The 18,057-nt window shown below is 41.9% G+C and overlaps 2 protein-coding genes across 2 annotated transcripts; one reads left to right on the top strand and one right to left on the bottom strand.

Annotated features, from left to right (window-relative positions):
- Positions 1-176: 176 nt before the first annotated feature.
- On the bottom strand, positions 177-6,845 carry ngly1 (N-glycanase 1). Its single transcript, XM_085261649.1, has 12 exons — positions 6,654-6,845; positions 5,286-5,400; positions 4,940-5,149; positions 4,171-4,333; positions 3,861-4,080; positions 2,916-3,037; positions 2,478-2,623; positions 2,049-2,159; positions 1,784-1,969; positions 1,336-1,521; positions 810-987; positions 177-725 (listed from the first exon to the last, which is right to left on the bottom strand). Exons 1-12 carry the CDS (start codon positions 6,752-6,754, stop codon positions 550-552), a joined length of 1,914 nt encoding a protein of 637 aa, XP_085117775.1. The 5' UTR covers positions 6,755-6,845; the 3' UTR covers positions 177-549.
- A 193-nt stretch (positions 6,846-7,038) lies between these two features.
- oxsm (3-oxoacyl-ACP synthase, mitochondrial) lies at positions 7,039-14,555 on the top strand. The gene is made up of 3 exons (XM_085262971.1): positions 7,039-7,094; positions 7,180-8,229; positions 11,146-14,555. Exons 2-3 carry the CDS (start codon positions 7,235-7,237, stop codon positions 11,546-11,548), a joined length of 1,398 nt encoding a protein of 465 aa, XP_085119097.1. The 5' UTR covers positions 7,039-7,094; positions 7,180-7,234; the 3' UTR covers positions 11,549-14,555.
- Positions 14,556-18,057: the final 3,502 nt, after the last annotated feature.

Raw genomic sequence — 18,057 nt, 5'->3', positions numbered from 1 at the left:
AAAGTCCGTTCGAGCTTCGTCACAGCAGGCAGCGTAATATTATTAGTGCTACGAATACGTTGTTTTACCTTTACTCCAGGGTTACCACGCGCCCTCACGTGTTTTCGTTAATTCAAATCTTACCACGAGAGCAACACAGCATTATTAAATGTACTATCTGACACATAACTGAATATTGTAGGTAAACAGCCCATTTTTAATTTGCAGATTTAACATCAAACAGTTTATTAGTAACAACAGACCTGCAGTACTCGGACCCTAACAGAACAGAGTGTGAAACGTCTCCACGCACTACAAATTGCAAACACATTTACAGTGGAGGGAAACATTGCAAAACTATATGGCTTTATGGTTAAAACTGTGCAAGTCTCATGTTAAATGGCCTTCAGTCAAAGTAAGAGATTAAATTGTGTGACAGGAATGAAAGTCATATCTTAATGAGTCCATCATTAGGCCATGCATGTCCAATCATCCTGAGGAATTCTATATTGCACTGAAACTACAACCCAAACAGCTCTGCATGTCAGAGTGATCAAGTATTTTTAAGTGTTAAGCATCTTGAAGATGAACGATGACTTCAAACGTAGACTCCTCCGTCTCCTTCAAGCTCTGTCTGAACAGCTGAGAATGCTGCCATGCCGTTTCCCCCGTGCCCCCGCTGACTTCTGCTGCAACAATGAACTCTGAAGAGCCACACAGACTGGAAAAGGACTGCGCACTGCCATCTAAGAGTTCAAAGGTGGGGGAGGAAGTCAGGTGGTTTCATGGCAACACAAAACAGGATGTTGAATATATGTAAATGCCGATACCTCCGGAGAACTCTGCAGTAAACGGGCCCGAGCGCAAATGCCAGCAGGCTTTCCCAGAGTGGTAGGTCTGGCTACTGGCCATGATAGAGACAGACTTTATCTTCATTCCTGCTGGAGCAAAGTCAAACTTCCAGCTGATTCCTCCTGCAGGAGAGCCTTCTGTCCGAGCCAGGTACACCTAAAGAAATGCAATCACATCCACTCCGTGGAAATCCAGATTTTCTTGCCACGTTCACTCAATGAATTTTCTCTATTTTGCATTAAGAGACATTTCCACACCTACTGTTATTAAACATTTTCTAACCTGATAATCGTATTTTAGTTTTAAACTGCTGCTCAGAAAAAATAATTGTATTTTTCTATGCTGTTTAAAACAAACTCAGTAGAATGAGCTCTAACAGAGGTTTGGCACTGTCCATCTAGAACAGGAGACCAGCATTTGTTCACTTAGTGCTTGACAATTATACATATACAGAGAATAAAGGTAAAAGATAACGACACTGCTATAAAACAAAAACAAACATACCATCTGCCAATCATGTTCCACCTTTCTGAAAATTGACTCCGTGCTCCACGCGCACTGAGACCAGCTCTGGATCAGTTCAGAGCCATTGGACACTCGGCAGTACTGGTCTTTGGAGGCGCTGTAGCGTATATGGAGCATCCTGTCACTCTTCTCTTTGTCAGTCGGAGTGAACACAAAACCTACAGCCTGGAAAGAAAACGCATGCTTTTTCAGTAAAATGTACACTTCCAAACGGTGAATCTACTCAACAACTGAAGAGAGGCCGCATCATCAAAATGTGTTACTGAGAAAGCTGTGTGTTTATTGCATTGTTGTGTCATTTTCTGTACATGTTGATGCCATAGCTACAGCAGAATCAAAAGGATATTTAGTATATTGCTGATAACAAGAAGCCTGTTTAAATGTCTGCTCAAACCGATGCCAGAGGCCATATTTTGTTGTACCGTACCTCTGTGGAGGTTTCTTCATTGCTCGCTCTGGTCTCTCCCCGAGCTGTTCTCCAGGCCAGAGAGCCAGAGTTGCGCCCGCCTAGCTCTCCTGCTTTAGGTTTCTTCGGAGAGATGAACTCCACCAACTCGACAAGCAGCCTCTCTGTCAGTTCTTTCTTCCTCTCTGGACTCAGGAACTGCTGCCGCTTTAATGACAGAGCAGCAGGTGAGTGCTTTACACCAGAGACACCACAGTAATTAGTCTGTTAAGTGAGTTAGTCTTACCACTGCAGAGAGCCTATTAATGGTGTGCAGCAGCCAGGCCTCCTGAACCCTGGTCCTTCTCAACACAACCTCTGGATGATTGCAGGAATACCTCCATGTCACATCAACCACCTACAGCACAAATCCACACACACCCACAACTGTTCAAACAACCAGCTGTAATTATCTGAGCTGTTCTTAAGCTAGTGAGGGCTATCCCCCCCCCAAAGATATAAACATGAAAGAGGCCGTGTCAAAGACAGCAATATAATCTCATATATACACTTAACTCAACTTTGACTTTGAGGGGGAGTCGATATCTAAACACAGAAACATCTATACCTCAACACAAAGTGAGAAAGTACAGTGCAGATAACAGCATTCGTATTAAATAATAATACAATAGTAGTACAAGTTACAACAGTACTAGCATGTGTCCATTTCTTGTACCTGGTCCTTGGAGAAGCCCAGAACATAGGCCAATTTTTTCCCCCAACCGACCTCATACAGAAGAGGCTTATCACAGATATTCTCACATGGATCACAGTGTAGCCAGCGGCGCTGAGAGACAGAGTAAATCTCTGTCCACACATGGTCTGAAACACACAGGGAACACGACTCATTTACACACGTGTGCACCAGCACATCACGCAGGAATCTTAGGAGATGTGATAACGTTTTCTTAATGTACAAGCAGGTATGAGCCTGTCCTGTCAACATATACACTGAAGCTCATCTTTTATGTTACTTAAAATGATACAAACTCAAGTTAAACAGTCTGTATGATCCAGTGACGCTGAGAAATGTAAGAGCACGACAGAGCAGAGTAAACTGACATCTTTCCTCTTTGAGCAGAGAAGCAGAAAAGGTGTCCAATGACGTATATACCTGTGCTGTCCCAGATGTACCTGGCCTCAAGGCCAACAGCCCTGCAGCACAGGGTGAAACAGTTGGCCCATTCCCCACAGCGCCCTCTCCTGGTTTCCAGCAGCTTCTCAGGACTGTTATACCTGTTGTTAACAAGAACAGACGAGGCATCCAAAATATGCCAGCCAGACACACACACACACACACACACACACACACACACACACACACACACACCTCATTTTGTTATGAACTTCACTGATGTGAATGTTACAGATTCTGAGATCCTTCTGTGACGCTCGTTACAGTTGTATCTCTATCACTACAATCAGTGGCTTTACTGTATTTACACGTGTTTCTATCTGGCTTTGATCCCAGTCTTCAGATGGCAGGAGCTCAGGACAGATTTGATCCAGCGTTTACAAACTAACTGTTAAAACTACGTCAGCACCATCATCCTTTATGATGTAGTTATCAGTAAGATATTGAACTCCTTGTGCTGTTCACAACTATTTTTAATAATGCTGTTTAATATATCCCATATTCTCTGAAATTTGTGTTTATTAATTTTCAGTATTTCTTTCTACACACATTCCAACATTTGTTGTTTTTAGGTTTTAGAGTTATTTTCTGCCTCTGTAGGTCTTTGATTTCTACAGTGAACATCTGAATATTTCTTTTCTTTTTCTTGCATTTTGTAAACTTTTTGTGATCCAAGAACAATGTGAAACAGAATTCTGCTTCTCTTAACAGTTTTTAGTTAAAACATGTTTTGTTTTTTGTTGTTTTATGTTTCGCTGCCCATATCTTTGTTAACTACATACCTTCATATGCTACATTCTGCTGATGTCTTCGTTTTGTTCTCTACATAGAAAATTGTTCAGCGAGCAGTGGAAAGCAACATATCCCTGCCTAACTCGCTGTACTTGTTTTGCAACCAAATGCAAACGTATAACCTACACTCACCTGGGGAATCTGGTGGAAACCCGGCAGCTCTGACAATAGTGGTTTTCCACTCGCTGGGCTCCCCAGTGGAGGTCATCGGTGCTAGGACTGAGGGAGGGAGCGTTCTGAGTCTGTCCTCCACAGAGGTGGCAGGGCAAACGGTCCACCCAGGTGAAGAAGTCATTTTTGAACCACCTGAGCAATTCCAGCACCAAGAAGTCTTCTATTCCAATTTTACATTCTGAAAACAGGACAGCAAGTCAAAAACTTCACCACACACACACACACACACGTTACATATCCAAGTTTTCTGTGGGTGAAATTTTCTTACTTGGGTCAGACTCATTAGCCTCCTTCAGCTTCTGTTGAGCAGCAGAGTACAGCTCCTGGTGAGGGATCAAACTCCGGGCTTTCTGCTGCAGCTCAGGGTTTTCATAAAGCAGCACATGTTGGAAGTTTGTTTGAAGAGTCACAAAGAAGCTCATGCTGCTCTCCTGACACAGAGGCAAATAAACAGACAGGTCTCCAATGTGTCATTCAAGGAAGTGAATGTTGTTCAGGCGTTGTACAGGCATTTGGCGGAAGCTTAAAATAGTGCTATTAATAATTTCCTCACTAACTACTGAAACTATGATGTCCTATAACTTGAAAGCATAACTGATATAAAGTCACACTGCTTTATTTTTTCAGTTCTCTGTCCACGTTGTAGAGAAAATATCCTCTGTACAGATCAGGAAACTGAAGATCCTTTCAAAATAAAAGTAACAAAAAGAAGATCCTTTGTGTTTTTGGCTTATAGAGTGAGTCTTGTTATCCATAATTAATAACTGTATCACATGACTTCAGCTAAATTATTGTAAGATGTCCCAGCCCTGGAATGCCAGGTGGTTTGGTCAGCTGTCCAATATCCATGGATGAAAATCCACAACACAGTTACAAACTAATGTTCAAAGTGGCTAATTTCTGTGTTACATTCTTTATTTGTCACAAATCTGTCCAAGGAGGTCTCTATGCTCTGTAAAAAGAGGATAGAGTTGGCATGACCAAATTTAATCAGGGTTTCTCTACTCTCTGATTCATCAGTGAGTGTCTTTATTTACCACGGACGGTGGCTGCTGTGCTGGTGATGCTGCCGATAGGTTAGCCGCAGCAGTAGAGCTCGCTGCTGCTGAAGCTGCAGCAGGCACAGGAGCTGGTTGGACAGGACATCCCTCACGCAGCCTCTGGTCCCTTTCTGTGGCAATAGATTCCCTGATGAGCTTCAGCTTTTCCACTGATGCAGACTTGGGGAAGACTAAGTGAGTCTCAGCCTGGCAAGAGGTAGTTTGCTCACAGTCAAGCAAGTGAGAAATGTCCAATGGATTTCTAGGCAAGTTCTACACAGCAAAAACACCAGCTTGCTTCTAAAATAGAAGCCACCTGGTACAGTAGAAATGAATAAATTACCTCCTCAAATCCCATCTCAAAGAGACATTCTACAGCACCTTTGACAGGCAACAGCTTTGTGGAGAAAGTTGGATTCCCAATGCGTATTGATCTGTATTTCTCTTCATTGGGATACCTGTTAGAGATGACATAATAGTAATCATCAGGAATACTGACTGATACTAACCAGTCGCACATTTTCAGTGTTGGCATTTAAGTTGTCCAGTATCTGCCAGCAGATATAATGTGCCTTGAATCCACTGTTTTTCTACACAAGTATCATCACAGCTAAGCAGACAACATATATGGATTACTCTATTGCAAATTATCGTGGGCCCTCTGCTTCACTAACTGTCAATTTACCCCCAAAAAATCATGGTTCAAAGTTTACACATGTACACTGATCACTATAAAATGTTAGCTTCATATATAAAGTACTTTTCCGGATATCTGAGGCAATGTTTGAACATGAACATCTCAGAAACTATTACAGATATTTCAGAATGCTACGAGGTTGCATTTTACAATTACGCAAAACAAAACATGAAGAATGCTAATTAGAAAATGTGAAATTCATAGTCACAAAAACTAGAAAGTTTTATTTTTATTCATTTAAATTTCACGATACAGTGACAGTTGTGACGTGTTGTACAACAAAAACAAAATAGTAATAGGTATATAGATATACCATTCAGAAACTGCTGCTCGTTGTCTTCTGCAGTGTTAAGTTGGTTTCAGTGTGCTCAAACACGGGGCAGTTCATATTTTGAGAAGCCAATACTCAGACATTTTTTGATCCGCCTCAATTTACAGATCCTGATTTCACGTTTACAGTAAGAGAGAGTTTGTGTGGGGGCAGGTTTCTCGTGTACCTTCTTCCTGACGTTGCTATCACTTGGTATCCCTACATCTATCATTACAGCTGACTTCCTTTTCTTGTCCACCGCCACTATATCTCTGGTTGGTTAGCCATAAGCAGATGGTCAAGCAGAAAAATAAAACGAACAAACAAACCCCCAAAACATAATTTTCAGATGAAACGACCCACGTGCAAACCAAAGACACCTATGGTTATGACACATACTTCTGTGGTCGTTTAGAGTAGACTAGCATTCACCTTTATTGACACCTGCACTGACATATTTAGCGTTACTGTCCTTGTAGCAATAAATCGCTTAATGAACGTGTAAATATATAAATGTATTTTACATAACCAAAAACTGTTTTCTGTTAAGTCATTTAAACCCATTTCAATAGTTATGCCCTGATTTTCTAGGATTCGGCGAGTGACATAAAAGCTAAAGGGCATTACATTAACGGCTACAAGCGTACAAAACACCGAGGCTCGACTGCAGCTGGGTAAGCTTTCCTAGCGTTTCGTTGCCTTACCTTATAATGTTGTCCGCGTATGTAAGTAACAACTTTGTGACATCTAAGAAGACTTCATTTGGATTCTCACACAACGTCGTGACCGCTGGTGAAACAGCCATGTTGATATTTCTTGTAAAAAAAAATGGAAAAGTCTTGTAAGTTTTCAATGCGCTAACGCTAAGTAGCTACTTTAGGGTCCTAAAGGAAGCTGCCCCATCACAGCCTGAATAAATGTTTGATTCGTCTGAAGGACTTAAAAAAATGTGTTTGAATATTTTTGCCATAATTATCCACAATTAAACACTTTTATATGTTTTCTTCCTGTGGTATTGAGTTGGTTGATTTTTGTTGGCCATTTAAATGGATCTGGCCTTTACTAATACTACCTAAATACAGCTGAAGACAAACACAAGGAAGGCATGGACACGGACATCATAAATAACCGCTAACTCTAGTCTGGTCTGTTCTGTAATTAGTTTATGTAAGTCCGTAATTTATATATTTTTTTCTAAATTATATTTCCTTTTTCCTCTGATATTTACAGTAAAAACTCCAATCCAACTAAGCCTGAAGCTGTCAAAGCTTACACAGACAGCAGGATGTCTGTTTTTTCACTGTTTTGTTGGAATAAACTACGGTTGAGACCACAGAACATAAGGACGCTTCTGCACAAGAATGCCGGTGTTTGTCCGAATCAGGAGTCTAGGCACCACAGCTCTGGACGGCAACAAAGAAGGAGGGTTGTTATCACAGGAATAGGGTTAGTTTGTCCTCTGGGCACAGGCACTGCTCTGTCCTGGGACCGTCTGATCAAAGGTCAGAGTGGGGTAGTTTCCCTGGACTCAGAAGAGTACAGGACTCTCCCCTGTAGAGTGGCAGCTCTGGTGCCCAGAGGAACCAAGGAGGGTCAGTTTGAAGAGGAAACATTTGCTTCTCGTAAGGAGATCAGTAGCATGTCATCAGCAACCGCAATGGCCCTTGGAGCTACTCAGCTGGCCCTGGAGGATGCAGGCTGGTGTCCCAAAAGCCCAGAGCAGCAGCTCAGCACAGGGGTGGCTGTTGGGATGGGCATGGTGTCGCTGGACGAAATCGCTCGTACCGCCTCCCTCTTCCAAGAGAAGGGCTACAACAAAGTGAGTCCATTCTTTGTGCCACGCATCCTTGTCAACATGGCTGCTGGACACATAAGCATCAAACACAAGCTAAAGGGTCCCAATCATGCCGTGTCCACCGCTTGCACCACAGGTGCACATGCCGTAGGTGATGCAGCCAGGTTCATCGTTCACGGGGATGCAGTTGCTATGGTTGCAGGGGGCACAGAATCCTGTGTGGGGCCACTTTCATTAGCTGGCTTTGCTAGGGCCCGTGCCCTCGCGACCAAATGGAATAACAACCCTACACTTGCTTCAAGGCCTTTTCATCCAGAAAGAGAAGGTTTTGTAATGGGAGAAGGAGCAGCTGTGCTGCTGCTGGAGGATCTGAACCATGCAGTGAGTAGAGGAGCCCGGATTTACGCAGAGGTCCTGGGTTATGGGCTCTCAGGGGACGCTACTCACATAACTGCTCCTACTGTGGATGGTGATGGGGCATTCAGGTGACTCATTTCAAAGTTTTCTCACTTGATGATGCTGTTTCTTATTTGTTTGGTTTTTTTATTTATATATTTTTCAAATATACTGATAATCAGTAAAGTAGGGTAAGAACAAATATAGTTACTTCATGCAGAAATATATGCCCAAAATTTCATAAGTGGTGTTTATGAAACTGTGAATTTATAAAACTGGATCCCAGATAGAAGGACCAAAAAAATGGATGGGATGCAACAGGTACATATCAACCATGCAGTTCCATGTAATGTTTGTAGTCTTACTGATGGGTGGCAGATGATGTGGTGGTTAGTACTCTTGTTTCTAGTTTCTAGTTTTGCCTAGGACATTTCTGTGTGGAGTTTGCAGGTTCTCCCTGTGTCTCCACGGGTTCTCTCCAGGTACTCCAACTTACTCCCACAGTCTAAAGACATGCATAGGGTTAGGTCAATTTGTAAATCTAAATTCACCATGCTGTGAATGTGAATGGTTGTCTGTTCCTATGTGGGTTGGGTAAGTGGAAGAAAATGAGTGCACATTAGACTATATGTCAGAGTTTAAGCCACATTTTTCGAAAATAAATACAATTCAATTTTATTTATATAGCACCAAATCACAACAGCAGTCGCCTCAAGGCACTTTATATTGTACAGTAGACCCTACAATAATAGATACAGAGAAAAACCCAACAATCATATGACCCCCCGTGAGCAAGCACTTTGGCAACAGTGGGAAGGAAAATCTCCCTTTTAACAGGAAGAAACCTCCAACACAACCAGGCTCAGGGAGGGGCGGGACCATACTTGCCAACCTTGAGACCTCAGAATTAAGGACACATTCAAAAGGGCTGTTGTGGGGGGTGGCTGGAAACAGCGGTGGTGTCCAAATTCAGAGGCTGCATCCACCTGAGGACCTGTCCTTCGTGGTCTAAGTGGGCCGGGTCCTCCGAAGGCCGGGTAGGCTGGAAGTGAGCGACTGTGAAATTGGACGGTCTAGCCTTCAGAATTACGTCACGAGCTCTCTCGGTGTATTTAATCTAATCTAATAACTTTAACCTCAGCCAAACCAATTTACTCACGAACAAATAAAACACTGAAAAAAGCCAAACAATAAAAGTTATCTGAGTGACTCATATATCATGTTTAACCTGAGTAGCGAAAGACCGCGGGGGTTTGAAAACGATGTGCCGGGAGTTGGCTGTTCTCGCCGGCTCAGATATTTGAAGTTTACACAGCTACATTCTTGTCTTAAAATATGTTAAAAGTTTATTTTGTGACCCAGAAAGAGAAATAAGAGTAATATTAAAACTTATTAGCTGCCGCCATTGTTGGAAATTTGAATTGGCTGGGCCGCGCTATGAATTCTGGGATATGGTTTTTCAGTTTTGTTGTTCAGGTGGAAAATCAGGAGATATTCGGGAGAATGGTGGCTCCGGGAGATTTTCGGGAGGGGCACTGAAATTCGGGATTCTCCCAGAAAAATCGTGAGGGTTGGCATGTATGGGCGGGGCCATCTGCTGCGACCGGTTGGAGTGAGAGAAGACAGGATAACAGACACGTTATTTTAGATTCATACAGCACTCTATTCTATTCTATGCAATTTAACACTTTATCTAACTCACTCTCATCTCAGCCATGTTAGAGTCACAAATTACATGGACACATGTCTTTGGACTGGACCACTAATTGTAGGTAGGCTATGGTAGAGAACGAGATGAATATAGGCTGCTATGTAATTGTATCCATACCTTGTATTACCGTTACCAAGTTAAAGTACCTGTGCTTTAGAAAGAGTTTTGAAATATCATTTTTCAGTTGATTATGAAAATATTATTCTGGAAACAACCTCGGGTTTACAACATCATTGATCAGCTGTGTTGTATGCTGATATGTGTAAGGCACAAACACTAATGTGCTGTTATTTCTCATGTTCAAATTGTGTGTGCTGCTTTTTTTATGTTAGTCACAAACACACGAGTGTAAGATTAGTTACAATTTATATTTTCCATTTTTTAGACTACTGACATTTTGTTGCATCCACCTGGTAGCAGCATCGTAAAGGATGGATGAAGGGGCAGGAGAAGGGTACCGCCTGAGTGAGAGCCAGCGAGCATGTTATTTTGCTGGCCTAATTAGTTATACAGGAAGCTTGTTGCTTTGTGCTTGGTGGTAAGAGTGTTTTACCAGGTTGAAATGTTGAAGATGAGTAAAGATTTACTTGTCTTCCTATAAAAAAATCTTAAAATGCCTGTGATGCTTTAAAAACACCAACAAGCCTGGACTGGTCTCTCTGTTCTGTATGTTAATTGAGTTTTCTATCAGAGGTTTGGGGTTGTTGAGGGATTCTGTCCCCTTAGCACAGCTTCTCTGTCTTAGTGATATTATGTCCAGGCTGTTTATTTCCTGGAAGTATTCACATAAAGCATTTGTGACAAACTAGGGTCAATACGCTGGCATGCTTTTATCTCTTAAAAGTCTCAATCCTTTCATTGTAGCAGATACTGGTGTGAACCACACAGTATAAAACATGGATGTAGCCATCATAACAACATCTGTTAGTTTTGGACCTCACATTTTATAACTTGAACATTAGAAATCTGGCCTATACCATGATTTCACCTTATATGGATACAACGGGGGGGCAAAGCAACACTAAGGCTTCTTTCACAATTTGAATATAAAGAGAACCAAGTCCTCTTTATAGCGGTTACAGTTTCAGTCAATTGTTATGGGTATGTTGGGTGTTTCCTTTTACAGAGAAGTCTATATGACAACATCCTGAAAAAAATGACTTGAAATCTGTGCTGACATGTAAACATTCATGTCTTTGTTTAAATGGAGCAATAAGAATCTGTAGGGTAGCAAAAACAACACAACCAAGAAACAAGTTATCCTTAAACTTCCTCTTTCGTACCCTCTCCACAGGTGCATGTCCGCAGCCTTAAAAGATGCAGATGTCTCTCTGGCTGATGTCACATATATAAATGCTCACGCCACATCGACACCTTTGGGAGACGCAGCAGAAAATGCAGCCATCAAGAGACTTTTCCAGCAAAGTGCTAGCATCCTGGCTGTGTCCTCTACCAAGGGGGCCACAGGACATCTGCTCGGGGCTGCTGGGGCTCTGGAGGCAGCTTTCACCGCTCTGGCCTGTTACCACAAAGTCCTGCCCCCAACCCTTAACCTGGACCGAACAGAGCCCGAGTTCGACTTGAATTACGTTCCCTGCACAGCGCAGCAATGGCAGACTCGGGGTCGACGGGTAGCCCTCACAAATTCATTCGGCTTCGGCGGCACCAATGCCTCACTGTGTCTCGGCAGCATCTGAGGACACACTGGGAGCGACTGGGAAGTTCTCCTCATTGACCAGATCCCATCCAGGCATGACACATTTACTGAGAGTAGTGATGTTGGCTGTTTGCAACAATCTGCCCTGGATTTTTATGGAAAAACATCGTTTGGAATTTGTTCCTTCAGTCCATGTGCGTGTGTGTGTGTGTGTCTGCATCAGCTCCATTTCTGTTTGAGGGATTCAATTCAGTTCATATCTGGCAAACTTAACGACTCTCTGGATTCTTTAAATGTGCAAAACCCAATCATTTCTACAATTTACCATATTTATACTAACATAATCATGTCCAGACAACACATGAATGTCATTTTAAAAAAGCATCAGTTGTCACCATAGTGAGCTGCTTGGAAACAGGAAAACATTTCAGCATCTAAGTTTGTACCTCGGGTTTAAATACAGCTCACTAGTGTCAAATCTTGTAATAAAACACAAAGGCTTAAAATTGTTTTAGCCATTGTATTAATCTTTTATTTGCACTGCATAGACATAAAAATGGTCCTCAAAGTACTCACAAATATGTAGACTCATTAATTGACTGAATGACTTCACTAAACAACTCTTCCCATGGTCTCCATAACTGAGTAATGAGTTTGCTGTTAATGTTTTGATGGTGGCGGGATGGAGGCTTAGAGTGGGACTTGGTTGGTGTTTCTCAGCTGTAGCAGCGTGGGTAAAGGGAACGGTCAGAAATAAGTCTCATAACATGTTGTTGTTGTTGATACAAGGAGTGAATTGATCCTATTTACGTAAAAGTCCAGAGCCTCTATAGACGATGATCTGAGTACTTGTAACACTGCACAAAGGTCACGATCACACTGTTCATGAAGTGCTGGGTTTGTCCATCTTCAGGGGCTGAAGACTGCGAGTCCTGCTTGATTCCTGCGATTAGCATGTATGTAGACAGACACACACACACACACACACACACACACACACACACACACACACACACACACACACACACACACACACACACACTATATATATGCCTCTCTCAGTGGGTCAACAGAACATCTGACACAGCACAGCTGTAATGAAAGAATGGGAGGGTATTTCTCCAAGAGGAAACCTAGCTTGACGCTAACGTCCACTGTGAATGTAGCTGTTGAAAATAATGTGGACTCCTGGCTATCCTGTTATTACATAAAATAACTAATTACACTTTTATTAAACTTCCTGCTGTTGTGTTTTTTAGTCTAACATTTTATTTAAAGTTTCCATGTTACCAGGCTGTAGAGCGCTCTGTGAAACTTTAAATTTAATTTCCAGATAATTCTGATATGAAGTGTAAATGTGGGCCTCTGTGGAGCGTACAGTTGATGTCATCTCTGTGAATATAGGGTAACAGAATTAGTGTATGCTAACAGCTAATCTAGCTAACAAACTAACAGAATGCTACAGAGTGATGTTGGACGCTGTGCAGAACTATAAGATGCTAAGCTATGTGTCATTTTAATTGTAGTGACATGGTTGTATTTAGCTTAATTTAGTCATCAGCATAGATGGGCAGTAACGCGTTACTTGTAACGCGTTACTGTAATCTCATTACTTTTTTCAAGTAATGAGTAAAGTAAGGGATTACTATTGCAAAAACGGTAATTAGATTACCGTTACTTTCCCATAGGAACTAAAACCGTGATTTTTTTGCGAGAATGTCTCATGACAGTGACGTAAGCGAGTGCGCCGTTGGTGACAACAGCTGTGCGCAGATCAACAATGGATAATATATCGAGTGCAGAGAGAGTATGAGCGTGCAGCGTTTAAAGCGTGGAAGTACTGACCTTACTTTGAGTTTGATTCCATAAAAAGTGACAAAAACATTAGTGTCCGCTGTGCGTGGGAAGAAAACTTCTTTTTACAGCGAAAAAAACCCTAAACTTCCAACAAGCACCGAGTAGCTACGACGTAATGGGAAACTCACAGAGAAACTCGCGGATTCTTCAATTAAAATAGATCCAACAGGACCGCTGAGTCTTTGACTTTATTTATTTTCTGCTGTGTTTTACTTGCATCTATTTGAAAGACTGAGTGTAAACACACAAAATATTTTATTTTATGAGCTGGAATGTGCAGAAAATAGGTTTAAATGTTAAACTAATTTCTTCCAGTCAGAGAATGTTGCATATAATTTAATGTTTGCTTGATGCATAAAGTTAAAAGATTAAAACTAATAAAACAAGTTTTAAAAAGAGACTTTTCCATTTGATTACATTTTGTATGATGGTTTATGTAGAAAAAGTAGAATTGGGCTGAAAGATCTATTTATCACCTCTTCAGGTTGTAAATCGTGTTTTTAAAAAGTAACTAAGTAACTAAGTAATTAATTACTTTTGAAAATAAGTAATCAGTAAAGTAATGGGATTACTTTTTTGGGGAAGTAATCAATAATTAGTTACTGATTACTTTTTTCTATGTAACAAGTGTTCGTGGTCACATCCAGCAGGTGTGTGTTTTTGTGCAGTGGGGTTATATCTTTTATAGTCACTGATGCTGCTCGATCTAGCAAACAATACACTCTAATATCAAAGCATAAAACCTGTGAAATGAAAAGTAAAATGGCTGCTTGGAAACAGGGCTGCAGACAGCAGAGTTTCTTGCAGTTTTAGTGGATTTTTTTTCTGTGGATTTATCACTTCTCTGCTGCTCAGAGATGTGAACTCCACTGCCACACGTCTCATCATCTACCTGAAAATTGAGGTATTTATTATTTTGTCTGCACCCTGATATCTTGCTTTGCTCAGCTACAGCTATAGAAAGGGACAGATGTCTGGCTGATCTTAATGAGCGGTCGTTGATCTCTCTGGAAGTTGCTGCACAGAGGTTGTGACGTCTGTGCAAAGCGCTGAAGTTTGTCTCCTTGTCAGGATTAAGCCGTGCCTCAGCTTCCAGGCTTGTAAAAGTTATTCATATACATCTCTCCCAGATGACAGGATGTGCAGTTAAATGTTTGTTTATATTCAAAAATCTAAGCTCACATTTTGTCGAGTGTACTGGTGTAATTAAAACAAATGAATTTAAAGCAATAGTGTCATCTCTACTCTTTGCCTTGACAGGGCAGCAACACTAGGTGTGACAGCTACCGCTGTAATCGTCCTGTTTCAGTTCTTTTTTCAATTCTCGGTTCTCATCATTTACTCAAATGGACTCAGCAGCATCTAAATTTCCTGCACCTGATGAGGAGAGCACACCTCACCCCTCCCATCCTCACCACTTTCTACCGAGGCACCAGTGAGAGCGTGCTGAGCAGCTGTATCTCCGTCTGGTTTGGCAGCTCCAGGGCCTCGGAGAAGAAATCGCTGCAGAGTGGTGAGGACTGCAGAGAAGATCACAGGGACTTCTCTTCCATCCTTCCATGACGTTGTTCACAGACGCTGTCACGGCAGAGCCAGCATCATCATCACAGACTCCACCCACCTCCACCATGCGCTGTTCTCCTGATGCCAGGTCCAGGATTGCCAGGTTCTGCAACAGTTTAGTTTCCCATCCAATTAGACTCTTGTATATTAATAAAACAGCGTCTTCTCCAAACTGCAGCCCCCAACTCCATAAATATGCACACGGCACATTATGACTATATGTAGGGCAGTGAAGTTTCATACATGGACTGGTGATTGTGCACTTTTCTTCTGCTGCTATTTCTGCTGTGCAGCATATTTAGATTTCCTAAAATTCTGTGGACAAATTTCCCTCATAATCTTACGGGTACACATCCTTTTTTTATTCAGATTTACATTTATTTAATTGTCCAATGATGAGTAAATGCACTAAAATTTCGTTCTGTTTTTCCGAATGACAAAAACTAGTTATTCTGTTCTACGTATCAGAAAGTTATGTGGTAACATTTGCACTGGTGTGTTTACAGACAGCAGTTTAATCTTGATTTTCATGGGTGTAGGGTGCAGTCATTGTTATAACACTGTGTGTAAATGTAAAAGGACCCATTTACAGTCTGAGGTGCTTCAAGCTTTATTTCTGAAGAGCACTTTAGCATATTAAAAACAGTAGCTAGCTAGTACTGCTGGGAAGCTAAGATGATCTTCAAAGAGCGGGGCTACATGCACTGACCAGTGACTGACACACGTTACCTAACAGGTGGTCAGGCTGTAAACAGGTGCACACCCAGAGTGTAAATACTGAGGCTGAAAGCCCTTTGGACGAGCACACACACTTCTTAGTGGTTGGGATGGAGAAGAGCTTTTCTTTTAGACTCTGGAGACAATGGAATCTACCATTAGCTCCTGGTTAAATCCAGCATAGGGAAAAAACAAGCAGTGCCTAACTGGTCCAGGACAGCCTGGGATAAGTGTCAAATTGTGGGTCCTTGTTCACCTTGCGGTAGTCAACACAGAATGGTATAGACCCATCCTTCTTCACCACAAGAACTACGGGGCTACACCACGCACTGTGTGACTCTATTACACCCATCTTCAGCATTTCCATCAGTTCCCATTAAATAATGTCTTTGTGTTCAGGTAACCGATAGGGCTGTGAGTGCACCATCACACCTGGGCATGTTTTGAACTAGAGCTCTTTGAGAGTGGTATGATTGGGCAGAGGAGAGAACACATCTGCAAAACGCTCTGCTCTCGGGGTCTGTGTGAGATGGTTGGCACAATGGAGGGAGGCGAGAATGGTGGAATTTGGCACCTGCAGCCACTTAAAGCTGCAGGTGTCACTTAAAGTCACTTAAAGCCAAGTTCACTCATAAAATGTGTCCGTCACAATAACGTTAGGCTATGCTAGAGGAGCAGGCATGTGTTTGGCTGCTTCACATAGTGGACATTGAGTTGTTGTGTGGGGCATGTAGTCCATATCTGTTGCTGTAACAGTAGCTCATGTTGAGAATAAAAAATCCCAGCTCACTGATCTGATCGGGGCAGTAGTGCCTAAAATGTTGCATAATGTTGCTGAGAGATCTTTTACTTTGTGGTCATCTTAGATGAGTAGTTTTATGGACAGAAACCAGCAGGTCATTCAGTGTTCCCTTAGTGCTAATGTGTCAGAGATGTTGGTGTAACTGAAGTAATGTTAAGTCCTTAAAGTCATATTCTTTTATTGTCATGACTCTATTTGCACTATAAAGCACAAAGTGCTGGCGAAACGATCAGACCTCAGGTTGTTTTGTGGTTTTCCAGACAGAAACAAACTAAACGTGGAAAAAATTCTTTCTTTCAAATGACTTTGTTGTATTTTTTCAGCATGTGTTTACCACTAAGTCCCCATTGGTCCAGATAAACCAGTACAACTGCACTTGGTCTGAGATCCAGTGTTTTGAGTTTGGTCTCTTGTCAGTATCTCCTGACGTTTCTGTATATTTTTGTTTCCAGGGTTTGGTTTTCTATCTACTTTGTCACTGATTTCAGTTTTTGCGTCTTGTCTCCAGCTCTGCCTCGATTTTTTTGTATTGTAATTTTTTCCCAGAGAATTACAGCAAAAAGTCTGTTTTTGAGTTTAGTCCTGTTTCCACGTTGGGTCCACGCTCTGCCTGCTACACGGTGGTTTTACAACAGCAGGCAGTCTGTCTCGCCTGTTTCCTCCAGTTTTTCATCCTCGCCACTTCAGCCTAATTGCTTTTCATTCACCAGCTCCTCAGCGCGACAGTTCTGCACTTGCGCCCCATTCACCCAAGTCACCACCAGCCAGGGATTCACTGCAGCCTGTGCCTACATCCCAACCCGAGTCAGCTGTTGAGCAACCATGAGAACCCACTGTCATCCTCAGAGGCTGTGAGCCATGCATAGTCCCAGCCCGAGTATCCTGCGAATCTTACCCGTCTGATGTGATTGGTCCTTTCTGTCAGACCAGTGTCCTGGTCAACCTGAAGACTCTTGTCTGGTCCTACCCTGCCCAAGTTGCTGCCTGCAGGCCCTGCTGAACCCAGGCATCCTGGGGCCGAGTGTCAATATGAGGACCACACTTACTGAATTAGTTTATACAGTCACTGTGTTTAGATATATAACTTAACTGTATTAATAACACAATTTGTATGCCTGTATATTGACACATTGATGTGCTGGAAATGAACACATATGTTTTAAGAATGCAGGAAGCACAAACCCACAGTCCTTACACTACATAACTAAGTTACATATGCAAACCCAGTTCTTAAAATACTGGGATGCAATGGTTTCTCATAAACCCATATTTTATTCACAGTGCAACACAGAAATGTTGAAACTGAGACATTTTAATGTTTTATGAAAAACATTAGCTGCATTTGGATTTGAATACTTTGTGCAGCTTTGTAACTTTGAGAGAAACCTTGCTATCGACTTATTTTATACAGTTACAAAAATATCCGATTGCAGAAAAGCTAACTATTAATATTATTATTGGACAATTTAATGCTGTGCCTGGCCTGTGGTAGCTAGTATAGGCTCAAGCCCTCTAACAGAAGAGGCTGGATGGAGATTTCATGCTATGAGATCTAAATAGTCACAGCTGAATGTGTGTTACAGGCCAATATTCATCTGCAGTACATCAAT

This window comes from Mchenga conophoros, linkage group LG22, assembly GCF_057382185.1.
Source record: "Mchenga conophoros isolate Kocher_MC1m ecotype Shallow Benthic linkage group LG22, M_conophoros_male_GT1.1, whole genome shotgun sequence".
In the NCBI taxonomy this organism is placed as follows: Eukaryota; Metazoa; Chordata; class Actinopteri; order Cichliformes; family Cichlidae; genus Mchenga; species Mchenga conophoros.
The sequence above is the reverse complement of the archived record's forward strand: the minus strand, read 5'-3'. Positions and strand labels throughout refer to the sequence as shown.

Coding starts and splice junctions, on each gene's coding strand:
- oxsm (XM_085262971.1), top strand. CDS start 7,235: ATGTCTGTTTTTTCACTGTTTTGTTGGAATAAACTACGGTTGAGACCA. Junction 8,230..11,145: donor GATGGTGATGGGGCATTCAG/GTGACTCATTTC, acceptor CCCTCTCCACAG/GTGCATGTCCGCAGCCTTAA.
- ngly1 (XM_085261649.1), bottom strand. CDS start 6,754: ATGGCTGTTTCACCAGCGGTCACGACGTTGTGTGAGAATCCAAATGAA. Junction 5,401..6,653: donor TACGCGGACAACATTATAAG/GTAAGGCAACGA, acceptor CATCTCTAACAG/GTATCCCAATGAAGAGAAAT. Junction 3,038..3,860: donor GTTTCCACCAGATTCCCCAG/GTGAGTGTAGGT, acceptor TGTTAACAACAG/GTATAACAGTCCTGAGAAGC.